Consider the following 26,567-nt stretch of genomic DNA (forward strand, 5'->3'; position numbering starts at 1 on the left):
GCATGAAACCTACCAGGAAAGCATGTATTGACTCACGCCTCCTGAAGCTTCACTGCTTTTGATGGGGCTGGCTAAGGGGGAAATTATTATGTGCTCACCTCCTCTGAGAGAAGCTAGTCTAGTTGAATTTTCAAAATTCAGTGCTCAGAGGCTTGCTGGAGTGTACCTGTAGGAGGAGATGGACAGATTTTAGCCTGGAGGAGCGTGGATAAGTGCAGCTGTCAGAAGACAGTTGGAATGCACGTCCTGCTTCTGCAGCCAGCTCATGCTCAGCTCCCTTCTCCAGCATGAGCATAAAGGCTGCTGATCATCACAACTGGCTCTTTAGAGCTGTATTATATAATGGAAGTTTTATTACATGGTAGCTATTGTTTAGGATTAAGTTTTGTTTCATATAGCTGTCCTGCCACTGCTGTGGTGATGTCTTCCAGTGGTGTACCAAACACCATGGCCAATATCTGTTCTGGGTCCTCTTCCAGTGAGCTGAGTAGTTTTTTATATAAGAGGCTCAGTTTTGTATCCTATGAAACTTTGTTGTAGGCAAAGGAGAGAAAGTAGAATTTGTTTCATTATGTTTGAGGTGGGGGGGTATATGTGGGAGTTAGGGGGGAGTCAGGGTGGGGTGTTGGTCTTGTTTTCTATCTTTTAGTCTGTGTTGTTGAGGGAGTGCAATTTGATACTTGGTCCCTGTTGGACATTCTGAGCCACTGATGCCTTTATGGTATATCACCAACATCTGTTATAGTGTCACAGCTGGACTGAGAGATGGCAAAGGTACCCATTCCGAGACACAGACCACAAGATGAAGCTGGGACTTCCAGGCTGTTGAGGTTTCTTAATTGTGCTCTGCCCTTGAAATGGCAGGCAAATTTGACCACTTGTGGATGTATATGGAGAGTCAGAGATGAATGGAAAATCCTCAAGATGCATTCTACTCTGCATTTTGCCTTCCATATCTAACCCTGTCATCACAGTAGTGCCACTGTGGTCACAGTGGCGAGATGCAGGGGGAGCTGAAAATTGTCTGCAGGTTCTTAGCATTCATATCCCTGTCATTTTTATCCATTTCAGTATGGCTGTAAATAAAGAAAAATTGATCCTTTTGAACATTAATTTGGTTGTCTGGACTCAAACTGCTTGTGAAGGAACTGGATTATATGCTTTGTTCTGTGTTGTACCAATCAGATTACATCATTGGGCTGTTAACAACTAATGCTTGAGTGTGTCTTACATTAAATACTGCAAATCAAAGTTCATCTGCGAGGGATCTTACTTGGTGAGTTGGTTGCATTTTTTTCAGGTGATCTCCAGGTGTGGACCTGTAATAACTGGAAGTTTGTTTATCAACATAGAGGTTTTTTGATAAATCATATGCCTGTGATGATTTCCATGTTCCTCATGGAAAACCACAGGGATTTGGGGTGCTGCTGTCTCAGAGACATGTTGCTTCTCTGATTTGCCTGTTCTTTTTCAATTCAAATGCATGCAGCCTGGTTCACATAGGTCTTTCTACATTTTAATGTTCCTACATTTTGCTGATGGTTAGTCATAATTTTTTTTTAAAGGGCAGTTTTAAGCACATCTGATTCTGAGAGACAGTGATCTGTGCTTTCTATGTCATGTGAATGAGGAGTGGTTTAATGCTGTCCTTAGGCCTGAGCTAGTTGAATGAATGGCATGTGAAATTCAAGCACAGTAATCTTCAGCCACAGCTCTAAATTCTGACAATTTGAACCATGGGTATGCATACTCTTTTTGTTTTCTTGTGAAAATAATATAATACCACCAACTCTCTTTTTAGTTCCTAGGTCTCTTCAAAATTGTTCTACAAATTTAAGAATGTCACTTGATAGTGCTTAAAAAAAAAGAAAGAGGACAAATTATTGACAGCCTTATGCTAAAATTAAGTTCTATTTATGTGGGTCCAGAAAATCAAGTAGCAAACTTGACAGTATAGATGGAATGTAAAAAATAAAAATTTTTAAAATAAAAATAAAATTTGCTGTTCTTGTAGGAATGTGAGGAAGGACTTGTTGAGAATGAAATCCCAAATTAAAATATATTTAGGCTTGCAAGGCTAGTGCAATTACTATGGGTACATGGTACTTCTTTACACTCCAGGGAAGGCTTGCAGAAACACAGGGGCATGAACAGTGATGTTTAGTTTGGTTGTTTGCAAAAGAAACTGGTGTGAGATTCCTTGATACATCTGATGGTTTCCTTGATGTTCATGATGCTGCATGGATAAAAACGTAAATAGATAGTCAGAATAAGACTTTTTGCATCTGTGTTCTGTCATCCTGCTCCTAGTGTTTTCTTCCTAAAATCCAACCTAGCCTTCAAATAAATCTGTGAAATACTTGATAAGCCTCCTTTGTCCTGCCTTTTTCCCAAACATTGTGAAAGGCTTTCAGTAAACACCTGCAGCTTCCTCCCTTGTTTATCTGCAGGTCCTGCTGTGGACTCTATGCCATGATTGCAAAAGGTGGCAGCAGTTAGGTGCCTGTATTGAGACCATTTCCTGCCAGGACAAGAAATATTGCTTCATTGTTTGCTTTTACCCTCTCTTTGCATCTTGCTTTCTGTTGTTTTATACTTTGATAGTCCCTATTTCCTTTTTCTATAATGATTGTGCAGTCATGTCCTGGTTCCTGATATGGGCTTCTGGATGCAGGCAATGATAAATGTACAGTAGCAGTCATCCTGGCATACTTTCTGTCAAACTCTGCTCCTGGTGAATTTATTTCCTTCTTTCTTTTTTTTTTTTTTTTTTTTTTTTTTTTTTTTTTTTTTTTTTTTTTTTTTTTTTAATTTTTTTTAATTTTTTTCTGTGATTCTGTGTACAGCAAGCAGCTGTCTACCAGCAGAAACTCTGGAGAACCAACTTCCCTCTGTTGATTTTTCCTTCAGTCCATATGGATTTCTCCTTTAGAGTGACGGGCAGATGTACTTTGCCTACTCAGTTGTGTAACACACCATTGGTTGCTTTTCTGCCCTGAACTCATAATAAAGTAACCTAAATGATTATAAAAGCTTTAGTATCAGCTTCATTTCATTTTAATAGACCAATAAAAGCAACCAGTGTGCAAGCTGCTGGCTCCAGTACTCCTGCACAAACCATTAGCAAAACAATATTACTGGCTCTTGACAAAGGAAAATGACAGTGACAGATCCAAGAATTTACTCTGAAAAGAAGTCAACCAAGTGCCAGTGAATCCAGAGACCCACTCATATGCACACTGGCTGCTGTGAGCTCTTTGTTTGAGGTTGACAAGTCGGCACTTTCTCATAATTTGTTTTACATTCTGGCTTTGCCTTCTGTAAATATCCTTTGCAGTGTTTCCAGCAATGCTGGCAGCTGCCTAGGCTCCAGAGCTGCTTTCCCAGTTAGCTTGCATGCACAGAGATCTGATAGGTATTGCATTTTATGTGTGAGACTGGCTCATCTGGCCACCTCGTATGCTCTCTCCCTGCAATGCTAGCAGATTATATGTTTGCAGCACTATACCTCACGTGTGTTGGCTTTGAAGAGCAGGAGTGTCCCCAAAGGAGCCTCAGGATGTCTCTGCTAGAATGCCTGTGGTTAGCTCACTGGATGTCAGGGGTGGGAAAAGGAGCATCTCATGGGGCCCCACATATGGAGCCTTCTGTACTGAGCAACAACAACAGCAGAAATCCTGTGAGCCTTCTGTTTACCTAAGGTTTGTTCAGTGTGCCTTGAAGGATGCCTGTAGAGTTGTTGTACTGTGTATTTCAAAGTGTGCAGGAATTGTAAAACTGCCTACCACCTCTCAACAGATATAAACTAATACTGTCTACTTATATATTATCCTGGTGTTTTGCTGTGTCAGATGAACAAAGGCACTGCTCGTGTTTGGGTACCTGCATGGACAGACAGTGGTCTGCTATCAGACATGGCTGCCTGTGAGGGTGGCTGCACCCTGGTACTTCCCCTTGCCTGGTAAATCTCCCAGGTGGGCAGGTCAGAAGACCTCTGCTCTGCTGGCACCCCTTTTCTGGGTGCTTTATGTTTAGGCTTTGCCTGAGATCTCTGCAAAAGCAATACAAGATTCTGAGAGCTTTGGTCCCCTCTTCATGATCTCTTTCTTTGTTCTCCTTCTTTAAAGCTGAAAACAAAACCCCCACCTTTTTAATTTTACTTGCTGAATTTAAAGATGTCATGATCATTCTTTTCCAAGAAAAGCTGTCAGCACTTCAAATTTTCCTAAGATGTGCACTGAGTATGGGTGCTCCTGAAAATATCTGGTCAACAAAGCAATTTTAAAATTTATTATCAGCAAGAGCAAGACAGATGCTGGAAGAGGGATATAGATGACCTCACAGACAGTGAGAGGATAGGAGAGAGGATTAAATTTTCCTAAAACAGAGCTCAGAAAAGATTCATATCTCTCTGTTATGTGATATGTTCTGGTAGTTGTGCTTTAAGTCTAATAAGGGAACTGAGGCTTCTTTCTTGTGCTCCTGTAACCTAAAGGAACTTTTAGTAAGTTCATATGGACTCTTCCTTTCTGTCTCTTTGCTTTTGCAGAAGTGGATGAGCAGCACAGCATCATCACCTTTCCTGCTTGTCCAGATCTTGTTTCTCTCTTAGGATTTGTTTCACTGTCCCTGCAGCACGTCTCCCAATCATCTAGATGGATGTGGTTGCATGTATATATTATTTAAATTTAATTATTCTTTGATTCATTTGTGTTCATCAGTGTCATTGGCAGCAATCTGAGAGTTCACAGTCTGATGTGCTGGCATCATGTACTTATTTTCTTGCTTCTTTTGACAGATCTTTGTCTTTCTTCAAAGGTATTATCCTTTGAAAAGCATTTGTCCTGTTGTTCCCAGTCTCCTGCTATCTGTTTTGGTTTAAAGCAGATGTTTCTAACCCATTAAGAATGCCTTTACTGTGATAGCTAGACTTAAATTTGCAGAGCTAATTTGAAACAGAACAAGAATTTCCAAATGATCATCCTTAATCTCTTGGTACATTGTGGGTTTGTTATTTTTAGTAATCTTTGCCATTTAGTTGTCAGTCTCACATTGGTGATCTTCCTTTCCTCTGCCAAGATCAGCTGCTAGAGTCTAGGGGTTATGATTGCTGTAATGAATGAGCAGGGAGCTTTGTAGTCTGATGGTTGCAGAAAAAAAAAGTTTGATATTTCATTCTCTTTGAACAGAGTTACAGAAAGTCAACACAAAAACATGTAAAGGATTTCAACAGTATATCACTGCACAGCCTTGCAGATTTCAGTTTCAAAGTGAAGGATTTCTCCTGATGATGTTTTCTTTCTTTTCTTTTTGTTTAAATGGATTTTGTACTGTTCTAAGAGCAGTCCATGTGGATGTGCCTGGAATAAGTCATAGAGTCATCTCACAGATCTAGTCATTCTGGGTGTAGGGTTTCATTTTTGCTTTTCCCCTGCAAAATATACAGTAAGGAATATTTTCTTGCCTGTTTTTTTTTTTTTTTTTTTTCCCTACCACTTCTCCTGCTACTCAAAAGAAAACCCAGTAGCCCTTTAGTAGTTACCTGGTGATGTAATTGCAAGCCCTGAAATCTCACTGTAAGCTTCTGGCTGGACTAGGCTTGAAGTGTGAAGAGCATCCTCTGGTCCCTAAGTTTCCAAACTGCCCTACAAGCATTACTTGTGCGTGTTCATACTGGTGTAATGCCAGCTGAGTTCTCCTTGCCAGCTCTCTGTATTAACAGCTTTGTTGGGGCTCAGCGATAAACAGGGTCTTGTTTCACCCATTCCACACATCACCTTCATGTTGCAGTGTGTGCATGAGCATTGCTGTGGTGCCAGGTGTGTGATTATCTGTTTCTGGAGGTTTCCTCATTTTTGCTTGTTTCTCTAATTTTATCTAGTTTTGCAATTGCTCTGTGGCCAGGTCGTTGCTCACTCTGTTGGTAGACTATATCTAAGAGCTGAATAAAATCACTTCTGTGATCTATTTTCTTTCTTTATAGAGAAAATGAAAGGAAGCTGATACCTTCTCAGAGAATGATCCCTATCAGGGACCTCTGAGTAGCAGCCACTCCTGCTTCAGACAATGAAGGCTCTGTCTTTTATAACTGGGGGCTCTATCCTGGCAGGTCTGTACCTGGCTGGATAGGTGCCTGTGTGCCTTGGTGCATTTACTGTCCTGTGATGTGGCCTATTATGTGTGAATATCATCTGTCACAGGAGCAGCCATTTGTGCAGGAGCTGAGCTGTGGACAGCCAGCACAAGGATCTAATGTGAATAATGAGTTCAGCTGTGTCTCTGCTGTCTCTGTAGACACTAGAGGTATGGCTTTGCTCTGTTAAACAGCAGGGGGAAGGGATCAGGAGGGACACCTTCTGTGTGCAGGATGAAGTCAGGGAGAGCCCAAAAGTCTGAAGGACAGCTGCACACCAAGCTGTCTCCAGCAATCTCTCCACAGCTCTCACAGTCTCTGCAAAGCTCTCCTTTGCAGGAGACCTCAAATCCAGCTGGCTGCCCTTCTCCACCCTTGGCTGAGGGCAGGAGCACAGTGCTGCTGGCCCTGGGTGCCTGCTCTGCCTGCCTTTAGGGCTCAGCAGCGATGGCTTTGCCATATCTGTGCTGTCAGTTGCCTTTCAAAATGGGATTTAAGCTAATCCTGTTCTTTACCTGCAGGAAGGCACGGGGCTATGTATGAAGCTATTATTTCTGTCTGCTTTTCAACCCAACCAGGCCATTTTCTTCCCCACTTCAGTCACATTCTCCAGGCAGTTTATTTATATGGAGCTGTCTGAACCCTAGTCTCTGATGTGTTGGGTGTTGGATTGAGCCTTTGCTTTTGTGATTGTTGGGCCAAGGCTGGATTGTTGGGGCCTTTTTTTTCCTTCCTTGAGTAGATTAAAACCATATCTGAGCATAATAGAGGGTTCTTGGCAATGTTACAAGCTTTGTCTTATTTTAAAATTTATTTTTCCCCTCCTCTTTAAAACTGTTACTTACCATGTTTTAAATTTTGCTCAGTCTGTGGGCAATTAATCCTCCTCAATAAGAGGAGGATAATTTTTTTTTTTTCACTAGATGTTAACTCCTAAATGCTCTAGCTTTATGACCTCTAACTGTGCCTTTATGCATGGGAATGAGGCAAATGAAGCCAAACAAAGATGGAAACTATATTTCCAGGAATAATCAGCTGTTTCTGAATTTCCTTGTCACTTCTGAGCCTTTGAATTTTACTCCTATATGTAAAGTCTTCATTTTTCTTTTGTACTTCATTTCTTCTTATGGCTGTTGTGTGTGAATTTATAGGCATTGTCTCTGCTAATTCTGCTCAGTCTGGTTTGTGAGTGAGTATGCATGAGAAGATGCTTAGCAACTGAAGGGAGAGCTTCAAGAGGTGTAACTAAGAAAGCATTTCTGCTGCATCTTTCAGTGTTTCAAAAGTGGGTTTAGTATTTAGATTCTCCTTGCCAAGCTTAAGAGGCATGTTTTGTTTAATTTCTTTTTTTTTCTACAAATACCAAGTACTTTATTGCTTTGTTCTGTATGAAATTCGGGAAATCCACTCATCCAGACTACAGACAAGTTGGTTTATTCAGGGAGATAAGTGAGCAAAACCTCCCTGTGTAAATCATTTCACACCAGAAACACCCTATACTTAAAATAGAAAAATCAGCTCTTTAGCTGTAAAAATGTTCTCCACTTCATGAATTTTTATTAGGAACATTTTTTTCCTGCTAAGCATGCTAGTAAGTCTGCAAGCCTGGTCTATCCAGCTGGGGAGTCAACTAATAGCATTAAATGAGAAACAAAAAGCTGGAGAAAATGTTTGGTGTGGACATCCAGTGGTTTACATCATGTTGTCCTCCTTCCATTTCTCTACTTGCTGTAGTCATTGACGTACCTCTGGCATTCACATGAGCTAAAATATCTGCCTGCTGCTCAGACAGCCTTGTGCCAGGACTGAAACTGGAGCATATTGTTCCATCATTAAACGGGCAACGTTGAATACTTTGGAAATTAACAACAGATGTAAGTTCTTCAGCTATTTTTATTTGTACTGTGGCTCTAGTTTTTCTAGTGTGTTTGTGCTGAAGTCAGAAGAGGAAAGGAAAATAGATCCCCCAAGAGGCTGATTTTTTGTTTTTAATTAAAAAAAAGGCCCTGCCTAACAAAAGCATCCATAAAACAAATAGTACCAAGTGTTGCCTAGCAGTTTACTTGGTGCTGTGTGGGCCCCTTAGTGTGATTGCTGCTATGAATTTCTGAGGACTTTAGTGGCACCTCAGTGCATGGTGAGGTAATTGGCACTTTCCACAGTCAGCCCTCTCCTTTAAAAGTCCTGCTACTAATAGCATCTGTCTTAGCCTTTTGTGAAGATTGCTGGCAGCAAACAATTTTCCATTTTATTTATGTTTTATGCTCTGGGTCAGAGATATAAGCCTCAATCTCCAACAGCCATTCTGGTGGTCTTAAGTCTTAAAGTCAAGCTAGGAAAGCTTTAGAAGATGATTGTTAAACAGGATTTCTTAAGTATCCTTCAAGAGCCCAGTGGCTTGAATTTCTTCCCATAAGTCTCAGGATCATGTGTCAGGAATGACAAGGCAGAGCCTTATCCTTCCTGAAAGTTCAAGAAGATACTCATTAGAGCAACTGTAAGAACCAGGCATAAGTGCATTGTTTCTATATTTGAAAAACAATTTAGCAAGGATGTATTTTTTACCTTTAACTGAAGAGAGAGGTGGTCCAGTTATTTTGTCTGGTGACATAACCTAACTCGTGGCCAGAGATCTTTTTATTAGGCTGGACATCATTGTAGAAGACTGCACACCTCTGTGGTAGTTTATAGGCATTCCTTTAGAAGTGTTGAATAAGGTTTGGTATATTTCTGGATTTGAGTGGAAATTAATAAAGGCAATGGTTTGCTGTTCATATTCAGTAACTTAAAATTTTAGGAGAGAGCTGAACCTGTTCCCCCTAACACAAGTGCACTGTGAATAGTAAGAAGAGTCTTCTTTGTATATGGAGCCCTACTGACATACTTGAAGGACTGAGCCTTTATTCAGTATCTGGTGTCCAATTTGGGAATCTCTAAACTGGTGATAACTTTTGCTTTTGTAGATGAACGTGGCTTTATTGACATGGGTTAGCACTCTTGCATTTAAGCTATTAGAAGTTTTCATCTCTTATTGAAAAAGAATGATAGCACACATGAACCAAAGGAAGCAACCTCTCAATGGTGAGGTGCCAGGCTTTTCCTTTCCCAAATTAGAGGCTAAGCACACTACACAAAAAAGGATTTTTTTTTTTGCCTTATACTTTGGGAGATGATAAAAAGATTTCTGCCCTGGACTCACAGGAGGAGCTGTAGCTAGTTCATGGTGTCATGATTTTGTGTCAGAAAGGGCTCAAGGTACAAAACTTAGTTGTAGGTGAAAAATTGGAACTGCTGCCTTGCATGGAGAGCAGGTGCACCAGGTATCTGTCTGTAGTATTAAAATGACAAAGCCAGTGGAGTTGTCCCTTCATCATTACCTTTGCAAGATGCTGTCTTCCTATATAGTGGCAAGTAATTCAGACTACCTCTGTGATTTCTTTGGCTGCCACCCTGTTGGTTTCTATCCTCTGAAGCCTGTAGGGAAACATGCTGGGAAGAAGGCTTGGCTGTGGCTCAGAGTCAGTGCCATTTATTTCAGTTAGCCCTAGGTTTTATTTCACTTCATATTTTTCTGGTTTTCTTGGGTATGTCATTGTCTTCCTTGCTTCTGTGCCCTGCTGCTCCTGTTCTTTCTTTCTTTCTCTCTCTCATCCACAAGCTTGCATTTGTAGTTTCAGTATAAAGGGTCCTTTGCCTGAGTGGAATTGCCCTGGAGAAATGTAGGAGCATTAGTGCCTTTGTACTGCAGTGCTGTTTCCCCTCTGAGATGAGCCCAGCACTTGAAGAGCAGCTGGCAGGCCTGTGAAGAGAGGGGCAGCAAGCCAAGCCATATCCTGTGAAAGCAGAAGCAATGCCCTTGAAATCTCTGGAATTGCCTACTGCATGCACAGGGATTAAATTTTCTCCCAAAGTTCAGTTTATGCAACATTATCAACACTGACCAAAATATGCGAGTGTGTCTGCGCTCGTTTCTGAGCTCTTGGTGCTATTTCCATCTCTTAGTGTGGGCAGGCACTATTAAAATCCTCAGCACTTTCAGTCTAGTTGAATAATTTTCTAGCTGCTAGGTTTATAAATTAAACATTTATGGCCATATCTCATGCTATTATCCATCCATAGCAATACCTCCAGGCAAGGATCTTGAGCATTTTTGGAGTGTAGGCCATGTGTTAAAAAAGAGTGAATGTTTCATTTATGCCTCATCTTATTCTTGCACTTCTCACTTGCAGAACATCCCTGAGGTAACCTCAGATATTTCTTGGGAGGAAATAACCTTAGTAAGAAGATTTTTAATGTTTGTGTTGTCTGTGTCAAAGGAAAGAGCAGAGTTCACTGCAGCATCCCAAAATTTTTTAATGTCTTTTCAAGTGACTTCCCAACATACAAATATGATCTGTCATCTGCAAGCTGGAAAAAAGAAAAACATTGCGTGAACCACAGATCACAAGAGTGGTAGCAAGAGGTCCAGCAGTGATAACTGGGACATTTGCATTTTAACTGCTATTAATGGAAGCTGAAAGCTTGATGGTGTCCCAGAAAAATCCTTGTATATGGACAGATGTTTGAACGAGGGGCATGCACTGATTCACAGTGAGAGGAGACATGTAAAAAACTACCCACATCCTGCATGTCCTTGATCAAGTTGTGAAGTGAGTGGTTTCAGGGGTGAAAGGAGATTTTGAGCTGAGTTGTGGCTTCTATACATAACCAAAGAGGTTGTGTGGATTTGTCTGGTTATGTGTATCCAGTATTCTTTCTAAACAGTTATTTTAAGAATATATTTTTTTCTTCTTCTTATTCCAATAAGCTATTTTGAGTGCGATAGAACTCAGGTAATAACTCAGAGCAAGAAATTATCCACTTAGAAAAATGCCTAAACTCACGTGCTTCTGGTTTAAATGAAGAGATTTGTCACTTTTTTAGTGGTTTATGTTGGAATTGGACTGAGATTTTGTAGATTATTGTTTAGGTACATTCAGGCTCCTAATAAAAAAAAAGCAAATATTAAAATCTTATGTAGGAAGTTACTTCATTTGGAAAAATGCTTTGCCATCAGTAGGCATTGTTACTTGCCTGAAAGGGTTGTCTATTTTTTTGCTGTTCTAGTCCTTTAAAAGGAAATACTTACTCCAAGGACAAATGCTTAGTATTTCTTCCTGCTAAAATAAGTAGTTCTGAGGTACAGCTGTTAGATTTGTCTCACTGGAATTTAATAATCAGATGCTAGTGCTATGGCAATATGGTATTGCACAATCTGAATAGGAGTCAGTTTAGGTTCTTATTTTAAATTAAAAGGCATTGATGTTTCAGTCTACCTGGTGAGAGTCTGCCTAAAAGCCACAAAACAGCATCTCCCAAAAAGCTTGAGTTGACTTGTTAAACAAATACAAATTACATTCAGTCAACTCTTCTGCTGTTTCTTCCCATGAGGAGAGTGTTGGGTTGAGACAGAGATGTGTTTGCTGCTGATCAGTAGGAACTTTAATAAACTGTGTGCAAGAATAAAAAATTGTGATTATTAGCTTGGATGAACCCAAGCCCATAAACTCCTCCCAGTGTTCCAGTAAATGAGTCCCAGAGCAAATGTGTTTATGGACTGCAACTTGGAGATGATTGTACGACAGCAGTGTTTGATGAGCCTGCTTTGCAGACCAGACCATGCCTGCCTTTGCTGTGTTGCTATCTGAATTTCAGCATTTACTTCAAGGTAGTTACTCTAATGTAGCTGGAATGAATTAACTAAAGTTTCCTTTAGAACTGTTTCTCCAGTCCCAGTATGGTCAATAAATCAGATTGGATTTGTACCATCAATTATACATCGGTGCTTTTCCCTTGAGAGACTGAGTGGCCTTGTGAGGATGTGAAGGACACGGTAATGATGGCTGTTAATCTAAGTGTGTAGGTAATAACTGACTTCACTGTTAAGCAGGTGGGAGTTGACCAAGTGGGAAGCCCCCAACAATGCATTCAAGTAGATGCTTCTCCTCAAAGAAGTACCTGGAGTCTCACTTGCCAGGATTTTTTAGAAACTGCTTTTCAAATATCAGAATGTTTCCAAGGTAACCTCTTTAATCTCCACTGTGTTCAAATGCTTGCTAATTTAATATACACATGATGTGTGTAATCTGATTTAAAATTAACAGATGCTCCTCAAAACAATCTAACACTAAACATAATGGGGTTCTAGAATGACCTCCTCAAGGTGAGTACTTGCCTTGGCATTTACCTTCCAGATAATAGGAACGGCACTTAGATAATATTTCATTATTATTGACTTCTTTTTTTCTGTGCACCACTGAGTGTGTGATTGGTCATGGACTCTGCATTTATTTTTTTTTTTTTGAGACTGAGGATTTGATATCTTCAGTGTTACAGATGTTTTCAGGACTTCTAAGCACAAAGCATTTTGAGTATTTGCAGTTTTGGAATAAATACTTCAAAAAAGTGGTAAGAGTCTTAGTTGAATAAAAAAAAAAAGTTTTGTTTTCCAATAACTCCTCCTAAGAAGGATCTGAGGAAGGTATGCATCTTTGGATTAAATGTCAAGAATGAAAAATAAGGGTATTAGGGAGGGGAGCATGAGTTTCTGTGATTATGCAGCTGCGCTCTGTCCTCTCAGCTCACGCTCTCTCTGTGGAGCAAATGAGCATGTGGAGGGTATATAGCATCAACAGAACAGAGCCTGGGAGCTCCCAAAGCAGCTGCCTTATGTCCTAGAGATCATCCAAGGAATCTGTTTTCCTGCAGCTTTTGAAGGGCTGTCACAACTTAACTAACCAGCATCTGTACTGCAGTGCTGTTAAGTGCCTCGATCCTTTCTTCACCGTGGATGACTAAGAAAGTTGAGTCTGAATTCATTTTCTTTTGCTCAGCCTCTCTTTGCTTTGATTTTATTAGTTCTGTAGATGAAAGACAGCCCCTGAGTTTTAATACTAGCTGATTTAGAGGCTGTTTTCATTCTTGGGGTGTTAAAGCGGAAGAATGAAATGCATGTAGGAAACAGGCAAATTTACCAGTTCAGCATGGACTGGCACAGTTTTAGATAAAAACTGGAGAAACCTAAAACTAGACTTTGCCCTTAATAGTACCCTAAATAGCATCAGTTCCTGCCAGCAGAAAGTGCCCACTCAGGGTCGAGTCTGGAGATGAACCAAGCTTCTAGTTCTCAGTCAAAGGAAAGCTGGTTTGGTGTCAGTATTCGTGGTGTTCATTAGAGGCATAAAAGTAAAAACATTGTGTCACCAAATCATTTTATATTAAAAAAAATTCATTTAGGTTTGTTTCACTTATAAAGAGACTGAGTGTGGAAATAGTGGATGTCCTCATTCTTGGCATGGTCTTCCTTTCAATTTTTGGCAAGTGAACCCTTCCTCCCATGCACCCTACTTTATGGATTGTTTTATTATGTGACTTGTTCTGTAGTTAAAGAATGCAAATAATAATACCCTTAGTTTTATTTCCCATGCACATGAAAAAGGAAACAGTAATTGCAGAAGCTAAATTCAGTTTTGGAGCTGTGGAACCCACCTAGTACCATTTGGAATGGATCAACCTCTGCAAGTGGAGTTGGAAAAATATTGCATGTTTCCTTGCAATTGAAACAAAAAAAGTCTGTCACTACCCCCTTGAAGCTACAGAGACTCCATTGGAATGTTGAGTGTGTTTTGCTTTTCTTGGGTGAAAATGCCTTCAGTATGTGGCATGGCTCATGCTTTCTTGCAGGTCTTACATTGCAGTGTAAGGTCAATTCACCAGGAAGGTTTAGACACCCCCAGTCCCCAGCTTTTATGTTTGAGCAATTATTGCTGCATTCATGGATGCAGAAATTAAAGAAAGGTAAGGCAAGTCTTAAACTTCTCTGATACCAAGGCTCTCTTGGCACTTTTGTAAGCATCTGGTTGTACATTCTGATGTAGAACTGAGCTGGGTATTTCACATAACTATGACAACTATCATAACTATGCTTTCCAAACAGTTTGAACAAGATTGAGTACAGCTGTTCCATCCGAGGCAGTCTGATGGTGGTTTGGGTTGATGTGAAGTTGGATATGAGTCAACAGTGTGCCCTGGAAGCCAAAAGTTCCAACTGTGTCCTGGATGCATCAAGTACAGGATTGTCAGCTGGTCCAGGGGAGCTGGCCTGATGTCCTGCTCTACACAGCATTGGTGTGGCTCCACCTGGAGTCCTGTGTGCAGTTTTGGGTACCACAATATAAGAAGAACATAAGATTATTGGAGAGCATCAAGAGGAGGGTGGCTGAGGTGGAGAAAGACACTGAGAGCAAGACTTATTGAGAGGTAACTGGGATCACTCATTTTGTGGAGCACAGAGAAAAGAAGGCTCAGGGGTAATCTCATTGAAGTCTATAACTTCTTCAAGAGGGGTAGTGGATGGGGAGGTGCTAATCTTTCTCTGGTGACCAGCAGTAGGACATGAGGGGATGGAATGAAGCTGCATTGGCAGAAGTTCAGATTGGACGTTTGGAAAAGGTTCTTTGCTGAGATCACTGGAACAGCCTGTCTAGAGAAGTGGTAGTGGCACCAAGCCTGTCAAAGGAGCATCTGGATGGTGCTCTTAGCCATGTGATGTAATGTTAGGTAATCCTGTGAAGAGTAGGGACCTGGACTGAGTTTTTTGCAATATTCTGTGATTCTACGGTAGTTGTGCTTATTAATTTCTCATATTAGTGCTCACCATGCAAAGAGATAATTAGTAAGTGTGGCTACTATTAGTAGGAGTAGGTGAGAGAGAGCTGAGAGCTGAGTGCGGTGATGTGTGAGGGTGAGGTTTTGTACAGATGATTTATTGCCCCGGTCGGGCTGTGGAGAAGGCGCACCAGCCTGGGGCACTGCCGGGCGGGAGGGCGCTGTCCGCGGTGCTGAGCGCCCGCACCCTCCTGTCCTGGGCTCTGGAAAATAAGGGTGCCTTGCTTTGCCTTTTATTTCTTCCTTTTCCCCCACCCTCCGGATATGGATGAAGGAATTATATTAAATTGAAATGATATTGTTCTGGGACTGAAGTGCATTCGCAATTTGCTGCATAATGGCCAAAAAAAAAAAAAAAACAAAAAAAAAAAAGAAAAAGAAAAAAAAATTAAACAAATAAATGAGTCAGGTTCCTGAAATGAAATGGCACACAAGGGATATTTGTATTTCCTCTGTGGGAAAGGTTAATAGATCTAAATGTAAAATAATGCTTTGTGATGGGAAGCTATATAATGATAAACCCACATTAATTCTAAATAAAAATATGATAATTAATATTTGTTCTCTGAACAGCAAAAGAAGTAATAAAAATTAGATGCTTGTGCTGAAATTTTTTACTGTTACAAAACTCACACTGATTAAAGGTGGAAAAGTTGTTTCTTTTATGAATCCTGTTATCAGAAATATTCCCTTCTTTCTTACAGAACAGACAAAAAGTCTGACCAATACCAATTGTCTTAACCAAAAAGTTTTAACTGAAACCATTTAATTTCCTTATGAAATATATGAAAATCATTATTTATACTGTGAGTTATATGACTTTGTAATCTTGGTGTTGGTGAAAGAGTTGTATAGCCGAAATAGTATTTGTTCTATTTACTATTAAATGAGAGGGAAAGCTTCATAAAGGATTGTCATCCTTTTATATATGAGCTTCCTGCTGTGTTCTCATTACTTCATTAAATAAAAATACCTTAACATAATCCTGAGATTTAGTAAAAGTTGCTTCTGTCTTTTGCAACAAGGATATATGTTGAAATCACTGGTAACATGGCTTCCAAGTTCAGTGTCTTAGAATAGTTTTGAAGATGGGCTACTTTCACCCTCAGCTGTTAGCATCACCAGGGAAGAAGTAGGGATGAATTTTGATGGATTCAGGCAAGGTTAAAACCAAATGTGTTTTCTCTAGCAAACTGTTCTCACCCTTAGGCTGTACTTTCCAGATTCAGGATATGCTGTCTCTAATGGATAATTTGCCCTTTTCTTGGCAATGGAAGAACAGGATGCCTCATATTCTTGTGCCTGCAAATACAGTCTTTCAAACTTTCAGCACACAGAAGTCCTTCTGATTCAGCCCAGCTTGTATCTCATAATGTTTTCAGCTCTTGTCTAGGCACTGAAAGGGATAGTGTTCTGAAAACTGATGCAGTTTTAAAGGTCAGATCCCATAAAACATTGTGATTCGTAGCCACTAATGTGCCTTCTGGAACTGCTTATTTAGTCTGGAGTTGCACCATAGACTTTATCTTCATTTTGTCTGGGCTTCATCAAATATTTGCCAGGTGCAGTGACCAATAAAACCAGGAAAGATCTGAATTTTGCAAGTGGCCTTCTGTAAGAGAGGCAGCAGGTATAGACAGTTGTTTTTCAGATGCTGTTGAGCCATATGGTGAGAAAGGTGTTGTCCTTCCCATTTTCTCAGTTACTAGTTTGATCCAACAGTATGGAAGACAGAGTTCTGTCTCTGTGATGGAATAAGACTGTGTGATGCTTAGAAACAATAAGATGTTTAAGATGTCAAAGATACTTCTTCCTGTTCATCTATGTATTAATCTGAGCAGAGCCTCAGAGGCTGTAGCCACAAGGACTGGGCATGTGGATCATCTTGAACGCTACTAATGTCTAGCATATACCCAGCTAAGTGGGAGGTTACAGCCATTAAGCAGGTCATCCCAAAATACCAGGAGCCATTTCTATCATATCAGTATGGCAGGTCACTGTTAAATACCTGTTTTTGTTCTTCTGAATCTACCTTGGATCCTTATAGATCCATAATAGAAGAGAAAGGCTCCCCCTCAGTTGCTGGTATCTGGTAGGTTTTCATTGGCCTTCTGACTGACAGCAGCCCCATGCCTCCTACAGAATCTGGCTTTGAGCAGATGTCACAAACTCGCTCTGGATGTCCCTTCAGCATACAGATAGCAATTGCCCTCCATCTGCCCTCCACAGGCACGTCTGTCCACAGCAGGCTGCTGTTTTCATTGGTACCCATAACAAAAATGGACTGTACTCATACTGGAATATGCATATGAGGCTTTATTTCCTTTTATGTTATTAATTTCCAAACCTTCATTGAAGGCACTGGCTGTGAATCCCTTGATTACAAAGAGTAATTAATTGATCAGATCTATTTCTTTTCCTTGTCCTTTGGACTGAGAGATAATGATGTGCAATGTGGAGGATATTCCTGCTGGAGATAGTATATCTGCAAATCCTGCAAAGCCTATCTGTGGAGTACCACCCGACATTCAGTGAGCAGGCTGCGTGCTCTAGCATCCCCCACACCATGTGCCTACATGTGCATTTTGTATTCTGCATTTTATGGTGTGATCAAAACCAGTCTTTGGCTAATGTTTCAGTAACTCCTATTTCTCATTGTTCTTACTAGCAGCCGTAACATTTGCAATATCAATCTTTGGCAAAAGCAGGTTTTCTTTTTTAAAGGAAATCTGAAATAATTTAGAGGCTACAGAAAAGGACAGCTTGCAATTCACATTGTTACAGTCTTGCAGTGGAAACAGGCTACAAGACACAGGCAGATTCATTTAAAATCAGACAAAAAAACCAAGTCTTGTGCTTTTTCTCTTTCTCTTCTTTTCTTTGCAAACTCAAGGAATGTATTCAAGCATCTGGCTAATTCACATACCATTAATTCTCTAAAGATTACATATGCACACCCAATTAGACCTGCATAATTTATTTTTAAAATGTATGTACTCTCATATTTATATTTTACAGCTGTGCCAAAATCTTAAAGGGCATAGATAGGAGAATTTTACAAGAGAAATATGCAGAGTTCTTTCCCTAGAAAGGCTGGAAGTATCAGTAGAGCTGTACCTAATCTTAGTTTTAAAACCATAGACAGACTGTTTTGGCTATTAGTGAATGGGTAAATGGCTTTTTAAATACATGAATGAATGCTTGTTAGAAAGTCTGAGATACAGCCTGTCTTCTTATGGGAGCTGGCAGAGTGGGCACCCATCCTGATGTGTGAGGTCCTATTGTATTGCAGCAATATGACTAATCTTCCCTTTGCATCTGGTTTGTGGGCTGCAGCGAGTTCCTGCCAGCTGTGCTTTCTTGAGGGTTTAATAGTCTCAAACAACTACAAGGACATTGCTTTCCAAAGGCTGAGAGCCTGATGTTGATGGCATACTCTTACTCATACTCTCCTCTTACTCTTACTGTGGCTCTCCACCAGCTTAGCTATTGAGGCCAGTACCACTCAGAAGAATAATTTGGATCTTGGCAAGTGTGGATTATCATAGCCTTCTTCAGAGGATCTATGTGGGGTGGGGAAAGCTAATCTGCACCCTGAGCCCCGTTCATGTCTCTGGTGCCCGAGTGCTACAGGCACTCAGATCCTTGGAGGCAATGACATTCTGGAGTTATTCTCAGCAGCGGATTCCTGCGAAGGCTGCTCACCAGCAGTGGAGAGGGTGGTTGTGCCGCCTGCTTTGTGTCAGGCTTTACTGGAGTAAAGTTGCCATGGAGATGAGTGGGAGTGTAACTGAGCAGGGAGCTCGGCGGTTTGCCCTTGTGCGTGTAAATCTGTCTGACATGTCATGTGGATCAGATTTGGCTCTGCTGCTCACATTTGAGGTCCACTTGCTTTTTTTGCCTGATTCCCATGTAGGAGAGCTGAACAACTGCCATGCAGTATTCATAGCACTGTGATATTAAAAAAAGGCAGAACTGGGATTGGTGCCTGCTCTTCCAGGGCCAATTTAAAACTAAATCTGGGCACCAAAGGATGTTTAGTGCAGGTATCTAAGCCCTGTAAGCTGGAAGGAACTTTCCAGGCTGGAGCCTTTCTTGTGACAGCAGTAAGCATATTGGCTGTCTGAAAAAGAGTGTTATTTAGAGGCAGAAACAGAAATCCTACAGTTAGGGAGATGTTGGAAGGTGGAATCTTCCCAATTCATTTTAGGACTTGTAAAGCAGATTAAAATATGGGGGGAGAGTGCTGAATATAAATGTCTGCTTTACACTTACAAAGGGTATGCAGGCTCCATGTGCTCAGAAACATTTCTGGGAAAACATCGATTAAAATCCTTGAGACTGACAAAAGGCTTCAAGGCTGTTGAGGTAAATGGTGACTCATACTGGCTGAGAAGCAAGAAGGAAAAACATTTAATGGCAGTGCACACCCCAAGCTGTACTCTGAAATGAGGCTTCCCAGGGGGTTGACCTGCAGGCACTGGAATTTTAGCCAATGTCTGCTGATCTACAGCCTTCAAATTGAAGAGCCAAAATATTTCTCGATGACTTGGCAGCATGCCTACTGGGTTTTTCAATGCATATAGGTTTGCATGGTGTTCTGGAGAGAAACTTGACATATATCTAATTTCAGAGTAAGAGGAAAAGCCAGCTGGTGAAAATATTTTGAAGGAAGGGTTAAAAAGTTGGAAGCTTTGAAGGAGGAGGGAGAAAGGCAGCATAGGGTCAATTCAGAGATGGATCTGTGAACACCACTTGCTTCAACAGAAGCTAAGGAGTCCTCCTGAATTTACTGCCTGGACTGTGGCATAAATTTGAGAGGGGAACAAGGTTTCTGCTGTATTTATCCTAGGGAGAGAGGACTGGTCTTTCCAGTATAAGCTAAAGCTTGTGCATCTCAAAGACTCGTGTGAGCCTGTTGTGTTACTGGAAAAAGGCCTGATCACATGCATCAAAAGCATCTTCTCCTCCTCCCCCAATCTCCTGTACCACTCATAACAATTTAATCCACAGCAGTTTGTCTTCAGAGACTGTAATTGATCTGTCTGTGATTTAGCTCATCAGACACTCATTAAAGAGTTTGCAGCCTTTTTTATTCATGAAGAGTGAGAGTCAAGGATCTAAAACCACTTTGTCTTTGTCTTAACTGGATTCATTTAGTATTCTGGGATTTGGGAAGGCTAATAAACTTAAATGAGCTATTATTTAAAGGTGAGCTGCCAAGTGAACATGAAGAATGATCCAAACACCGGCAGTGTGCCAGGGGCTCCCTGTCCTCAGGTGTCAGGTGTGAGCAGCAGAGGGAATTGTTGTTAAAACCCCAGATATTCCTGGCTGCCCTGCAGTGGGTGTCCCGCAATGCCCTGTCCACGTGCAATGGGATCACACAGCTTGCGGGGGAGCTGCTGGAGCTGTGTCTGCTGTGAAATGGCATTTCGTGCTAGTGATGTCAGTGGGAGACACAGAAATATTTTGTGCATTGTGTAGAGCTTGAGCTTGACATCTGGTTTTCTTTATTAGGGGCTGCTCTTGTTGGAGCTGCCTGTGCTCTGGCAGTGCTCGTAAGGATGAGCGCTCCTCACGCCGCTGGCACACACATCCCAAGAAAACGCCTCTCGCCATCCTTTTGCAGGGATACTCCAGCAATCCGCAGAGAGAGATACCCTGGAGTTGCATAAATCAGTTTCCTTTCCCCACTACTTCAATGAGCACTTGAGACATTTCAAATGTAGGAAGAGGAGATGGGATAGATAGTTCTCCATTCTGTTCCTTCCTGAGCCTGGCTCCGCGTGTCACACAGTTCCAGAAAGATTAATAATTCCCTGTAACTGAATTTACTGTATAGGCATATGTGTAGTATCATCAAGTTGCTTGTGCCTTGGAGGTCTCATAAGGGGCTAAAACCAGCATGAGCTCTGAAGTTCTCCATGGTCTTTTTAAGGCAGCAGTTCTGCCAGGGAACACGTGCAGCTCGGTCCTGGGTCTGCGCCAAATGTCCTGACTCTGTTCGGGAACTGTGGGAAGCTGGTGGGGCCCTGCAGACAAAGCCCTCCCTGCATGAGGGATCTGAATCCTGGCAGGACATGCTGCCATTTACATGAACTGACTTCCCACTTGCTGTGTGTATCTGGATTGGGAAATCTTTGGGAATATAAACCTTTCCTAACTGCTTGGAGTCACAGTATTTATAATTATTCTAAGCTTGTGTTTATAACTGTACATCATCTTATGTAAATATTAATACCATATTTTTCTTTCTTTGTAGTGTACAGAAGCCAAAAAGCATTGCTGGTACTTTGAAGGATTATATCCTACATATTATATGTAAGTAGTCATTGCTTTTCTTTTTCAAAAGAGAATTAGATTCTGTAGGCCCTTAGACTACTACTCTTTTACTAATTATACTTTTTCTATAATTTCTGTGAGACTTTTGCAAATTTAAAAATGAAGATGCAGTAAACTTTCATTTCCCTCCTTCCCTGTAACCCATCTCTTTCCCTTTTTCCTATTAAAAAAAGGGTACAGATTCATTTTGCCACACATATCAGATGACCTTTCCAACTGAAAACAAAAACTCAAGTTCTTAAACAGCTCTTATTTCAGAACACTGAAAAGTAGAGCAATGTGAAGGCAGTTCTTCCTTTGTTTTGAGCAATGGCAGGTAATCAGACAGAATACCAAGAATGCTTTGAAAGTAACTTGTCCCTGTGCTAATACTGTTTAATTTAGAGATTGTTTAATAGATTACTATTGTTTAATTTGAGATGATTTGTTATCCATGGCATAATTGTCCTTTCGATGAGTGGCATCTACATTCACATCAGGCTTGGGTACGAACCAAATGTCAGTGACCTGTAGGTGTATGACTGAGAGTCTCTCTAATTGCAGTTTTCTGTTTCATACTGCCCACAGCAGTGATAAAAAGGTGGAGGAAATATGTGGATGGGAGGTACATTCCATGTGGATTTGGGGGCAGAAAGAAGATAAATGTAGTAAACTTTTTGCCTGAGTTGATAACTTTAAAATTTCGAACAACTGTAAACATAAGTTAAAAAAAAAAAATAAAGTGGGGTGGAACAACATTAGGTTATCTGTTCCCCGAGCAAGCTCTTTTTTGCTGAAGAATTGAAAATTACTATAATCCTAATCCTTATGCAACCCAAGAACTTCCCTCCCTTTTCTTTTCCACTTCCGCTTCATCTGCCAGAAGCAGGAGAGAAATGCTAGAGACAAAAAGCAGCCAGGAAGACAGTTGTGAAATAAAGCCACAGAAAGAGAGAAGCACCATGATTTAATCATCTGTGATCCTCGATATTAGCTGCTTAGGAAGTGCTAGTGCCTAGAACTCACTGTCTTTTTTTCAGGTGACTGAAATGTTGAGAATTACTCATAAATGGTTGGCCAGAACAGATGGGGGAATTTAAATAAGTTCATTTTCTTTGCATGCTGATAACGACAGACTATGGTTCCACCTACATTTTATTTTGCTTTTCTACAGTGTGGGAAAGAAGCTGGGATGTTACAAAATTGTGAAAATCCCGCTGTACCTTGACATTCAGGAGTGTGTTACACATCATCACCTTGGTGTTTTGCTTACATTTCTGCCCATGTGCTTTCACAGATAGTGTTTTGTCTCACCTGGCAATACAAAGGGATGGCTACTTGGAGACTGGGTGTTGATTCAGATCCTTTGTGTACATACAGAGTCCTGCAAAAGCAAGGGTTACAAAAAGAATCCTGCTGTATATTGACACTGTCAGGTCAATCAGAAGGCTGTCACTATTCATCATGTGTTTTGTGGTAGTTACTGTAGCACTGTGTTATGCAGTCATTGCATGAAGGTGTTGTGGTTGCCACTCTCCTGAATAGTGCAAGTAAATGGAAAAAGGAAGGGGAAAGGGCAGGATGTGTGTGCTCAGCAATTGTCCTGATGGTTATTGCTAATGTTGTTGTTGTTGTGGTTATGAGTTCTAGTGGGCAAGAAGGAACACTAGGGAAAAACGATAAGGATTTGGGGATGGTAAAGCTCAGAGGATTGGTGGGGGGTGCATCAAAGCAATAGGATGCATGTCTGCATTGCCTGACCTGTTCTACTTTGTTACTTCTGCAATGTCAGTTTCTGTTGTCTAGGGTCCCCAGCTACTTCCTACCTGCTCTATCTTTTCACAGCTGCTTGGTGGAGACGCAGCACAACTCCAATCTCAATATCTTAGGGCAAAGTCCCGTTGCTTCAGGACTTGTTTGACCCTTCGCTGAGTTAATTCAATTTTCTATTCCCACAGAAAGTTGTTCATTTTAGCACATTCGAGTCAGTGTTGAATCAGCTTGGTATAGTTTTTGGCAAACACTGGTGAAATGGGAGGAAGGGAGTGTTCTGCATATTGTGGGGGAGGAGGCATGAATAGCATCGTCCCCATCAGCATATGGTTACATGTTAAATTATCTAAAGGCATAATACATAACTTTGTCCTGAGAGAGCCTCCTCTGTACTAATCTAGATCTGGGATGTGCTGTAGTGAAACAGGTTTTATTATATCTTACCATTTTTGTAGCGACAGTCTATGTGAAGCAGATATATTTAGATGTACACTTAAAGGAGTTCACAACAGATTCCATTTATTTCTGTCACTGGTTTTCTGAACAAACTTTTTTCTACCCAGTTAATATATGTAGTTTCTCCTTTGGTCTCAAGACTATCTTTGGAGACTTACAAAATCCAGGAATGCAATCCTCTTTAATGATTTCCCTGTGATTTCAGTCCCATGCTGACACTATGTCACATCTCTCACGGAGACAGTTGGTATTATAGTGAAAAGGTTGCCATGTCAGCTCAGAAATGCCAAGTGCTGTGTCTATTCACAAATGCAGTATGGCATGCTGGGACTGAGATGTCCCTGAACTGACCCATCTACACCTCTTATCACTTCTGGGTAGGCACATCCTCCCAGAAGGTGCCTACCTCTCTTTAAATTACCCAGAGTAATAGAAATCTGGTGGACTGTCATATAAAGTAGTGGTTTGCTTTTATCAGAAGTTTAAAGGCAAGATAGCTTAGTTAATCTTTCCTGTGAAGACTCTACTTCAGCCATCCAAAGACAGATAATGTGTCTGCTAAGCCAGAGGAACAGTGTGCCAAAAGAAGTGTTCTGGAAATTCAGCTAGATTTGGGTGGGTAAAACTTGCAATTATATGACAGTTCCTCTTTTGGAGCTTAAGGTTTTTTTAGATTTATTTTTTTTTATTCAATCTGCCTTCCAGTATAACAATTTTAAACAGAAAAATCTGTCAGAGATATTGTTCAAAACTTCCTTAAAAGTTGTCTGTTATACTTTCTCTCTTAACAGCAAGGGCAAAGGTTGTAGATCGCTGTTCCAGAACTAAAGATACATCTTTCTGTACAATTATTTAATGGTATTAGTATTTTTTCTAAATAATTTTTCCAAGGGACATAATTATTCTATCCTTCATATATGATCAGTAAGCTTTAGTTTAACTCAAGCATGTTTCTTTCAAATGAAATTCCATTTCTTAAGGGTAGACTGAGGAATTGATAATTTTCCAACATTTTTCCCTCTCCTGTGTGAATAAGATACAGCTTATTTCAGAACAGAAGTGAACATGGAAAGCTCCCCAAGAATTTGAGAGACTTATGCTGGTCTTCTGTTGTTAACACAGAGAACTTCCAAGACTGCTCTTAACTTATTTCACTAACCCATCCAACCATTTCTCCATGTCCTTGTTGCCTGAGTCACCAGACACTGTTGTCAGTTAGATACTTTTCTCCTACTTCAGCAAAATATTTTTAATATGACCTAGAAAAATAAGTAAGCAAATATAAGGCAGAGAAAGGAATTAGTTGTTGGAGTCTAATTCTTATCCTTTAGAAAAGCAGGGAGCCAAGTTGTTCCTGACTTTGCTTAAAGAGTTAGATCGTACGTCTCCTTGTGTGGATGCACAGAAAGTGTTTCAGAGTTTAAAGCTGTCTCAAGAAACTTGACTGAGGATCCTCCTCCCACTCTCAAGTAAGCCAGCTCAGCTTTATCTCAGATGTGCTCATAGTTGGCAGAAGAAACAGTCAAGGTACTTTTCTTCCATGGCAATAATGTGAATGGTAACATAGAGAATGCATTAGATTGCAAAACCACCTTCCCTGTAGGCAGATGCCAGCAGTACTTAAGATACTCCAGTTGGTTTTCCACTTCTAAATTGGGCATGAATAGGAGAGGGAAAGCTGCCTTATGTTTTGCTGATGGGTAACAGTTTGATTGGAATGATTATGAATGTCTCTTTGCAGGGCGAAGTATATTTCCTGGTATGACTGATCAATCCCATAGGTATTTTCTTGTTTATTTTTCCCTTAGTTGTTAGCTACCATCATACTGGGGCTTTTAATGAGGTGACAAATTCCAGATGCATGTTTCTAATCCTCTCCTTGCCAGGCTTCATGGTATGTTTATAAAAGAGCAGGAATGTTTTTGAGTGTGAGTGGTAGGCAAGTGTCCACAGCCATAGATATACCATGGCTGATGTCACTGAGTCAGTGAAGGACTCACCCATAGGGAGGGAGACCCATTGTCCCCTGCCCTCTGAGCCTCACCATGGTGTTTCTGTTTGGTTTTTTTTTTTAACCCATTTCGCTGCCTGCCTGTCCAAACTGTAAGGTCTGCACTTGGTTATGAAAATATTGAGGGAGACAGTGTGGAAAGCTGTTCTGAAGTTAGGGTAATGGCATCTCCTGCTCTCTGGTTTGTCCACAGATGGCTTCCACTGCCAGTGTAGTGCTAGGAGCTCTTCTTGCTGGACTTGGTGTCCCTATCAACTACTAGTTGTAGGTTTGGCTTTTCTAACATCACACCTACTTGTATATGTGATGGCTTCTAAATGCCTCCTTGGTAGCCTGTATTTTCTACCTCCAAATACTGACTTTTCACATCTGAGTTCTGCCCTGGGTTCCTTGTCTCAAGTAGGTCTTGATTTCTCAAAGGTGTGCTACTAGGTGAAAGACCTCCAGAAAGAAACATGGACATTTTCTCTGGAAGGAAGTGTTAACTACTGCTGTTGGTAATTATGTGAAGAACAGAACAGAGTGGACTGGCATCTCACAGTATCTTCTAATTCTTATCCAAAGCAGGACCTGAATTAATGCTGAAAGCAGGTGGAAGTGCTGTATTTTTAGGCTAATGTGTTTCCACCACAGAAGCCAGTTTACTGCATACAGCAGACAACTGCATGTGTCCACTTCTGTGTTGATGAAATCCGTTTTATTTTTAATTTAGAATTACTATAAGAATACTAATGGAAACCTAAAAAATTAATGTTTCCTAGTATTCTTAATGTTTAAAACATGTTCCTGCCCTGCATGGGAAGAGTAACTTATTTTTCTTATTGTAGAGAAGAATGAGGAATATATTAAGCTTGTGGTTTTTCTTGGGTTTTGAAAATAAATTTTTTGCACATTTCCACACTCTTCTCTTACTTTGCCGATGAAATTTTATTGTATTTATCACACAGCCATATTCATCTGGGTTTTGAATGTGAGTCCCTATATTCTTTGTGGTCAGTCCATAATAATTCTGTGCATTATCAAGAACCTGCAAAATGTTCCAGATGAAAACATTAAAAAATGTGTTTTCTCTTGCTGTCACTCAGATATCTCAGAGGGCACTTCTTCCATCAACATGTGTACAAGAGGCTGGGAAACCACCCCAAAGCAGACACTGGGTGTGTT

The 26,567-nt window shown here is 40.6% G+C and overlaps 1 protein-coding gene across 1 annotated transcript in view; it reads left to right on the forward strand.

The window, feature by feature from the left end:
- Window positions 1-26,567, forward strand: part of VOPP1 (VOPP1 WW domain binding protein) — a 61,320-nt gene that overhangs the window by 22,178 nt on the left and 12,575 nt on the right. The window contains exon 2 of the mRNA XM_056485615.1: window positions 21,105-21,163. Within this exon, the coding sequence (XP_056341590.1) occupies window positions 21,105-21,163 (59 nt within the window). The remainder of the gene's footprint in view (window positions 1-21,104; window positions 21,164-26,567) is intronic.

Source organism: Oenanthe melanoleuca, chromosome 2 (genome assembly GCF_029582105.1).
Source record: "Oenanthe melanoleuca isolate GR-GAL-2019-014 chromosome 2, OMel1.0, whole genome shotgun sequence".
Taxonomy (NCBI): domain Eukaryota; kingdom Metazoa; phylum Chordata; class Aves; order Passeriformes; family Muscicapidae; genus Oenanthe; species Oenanthe melanoleuca.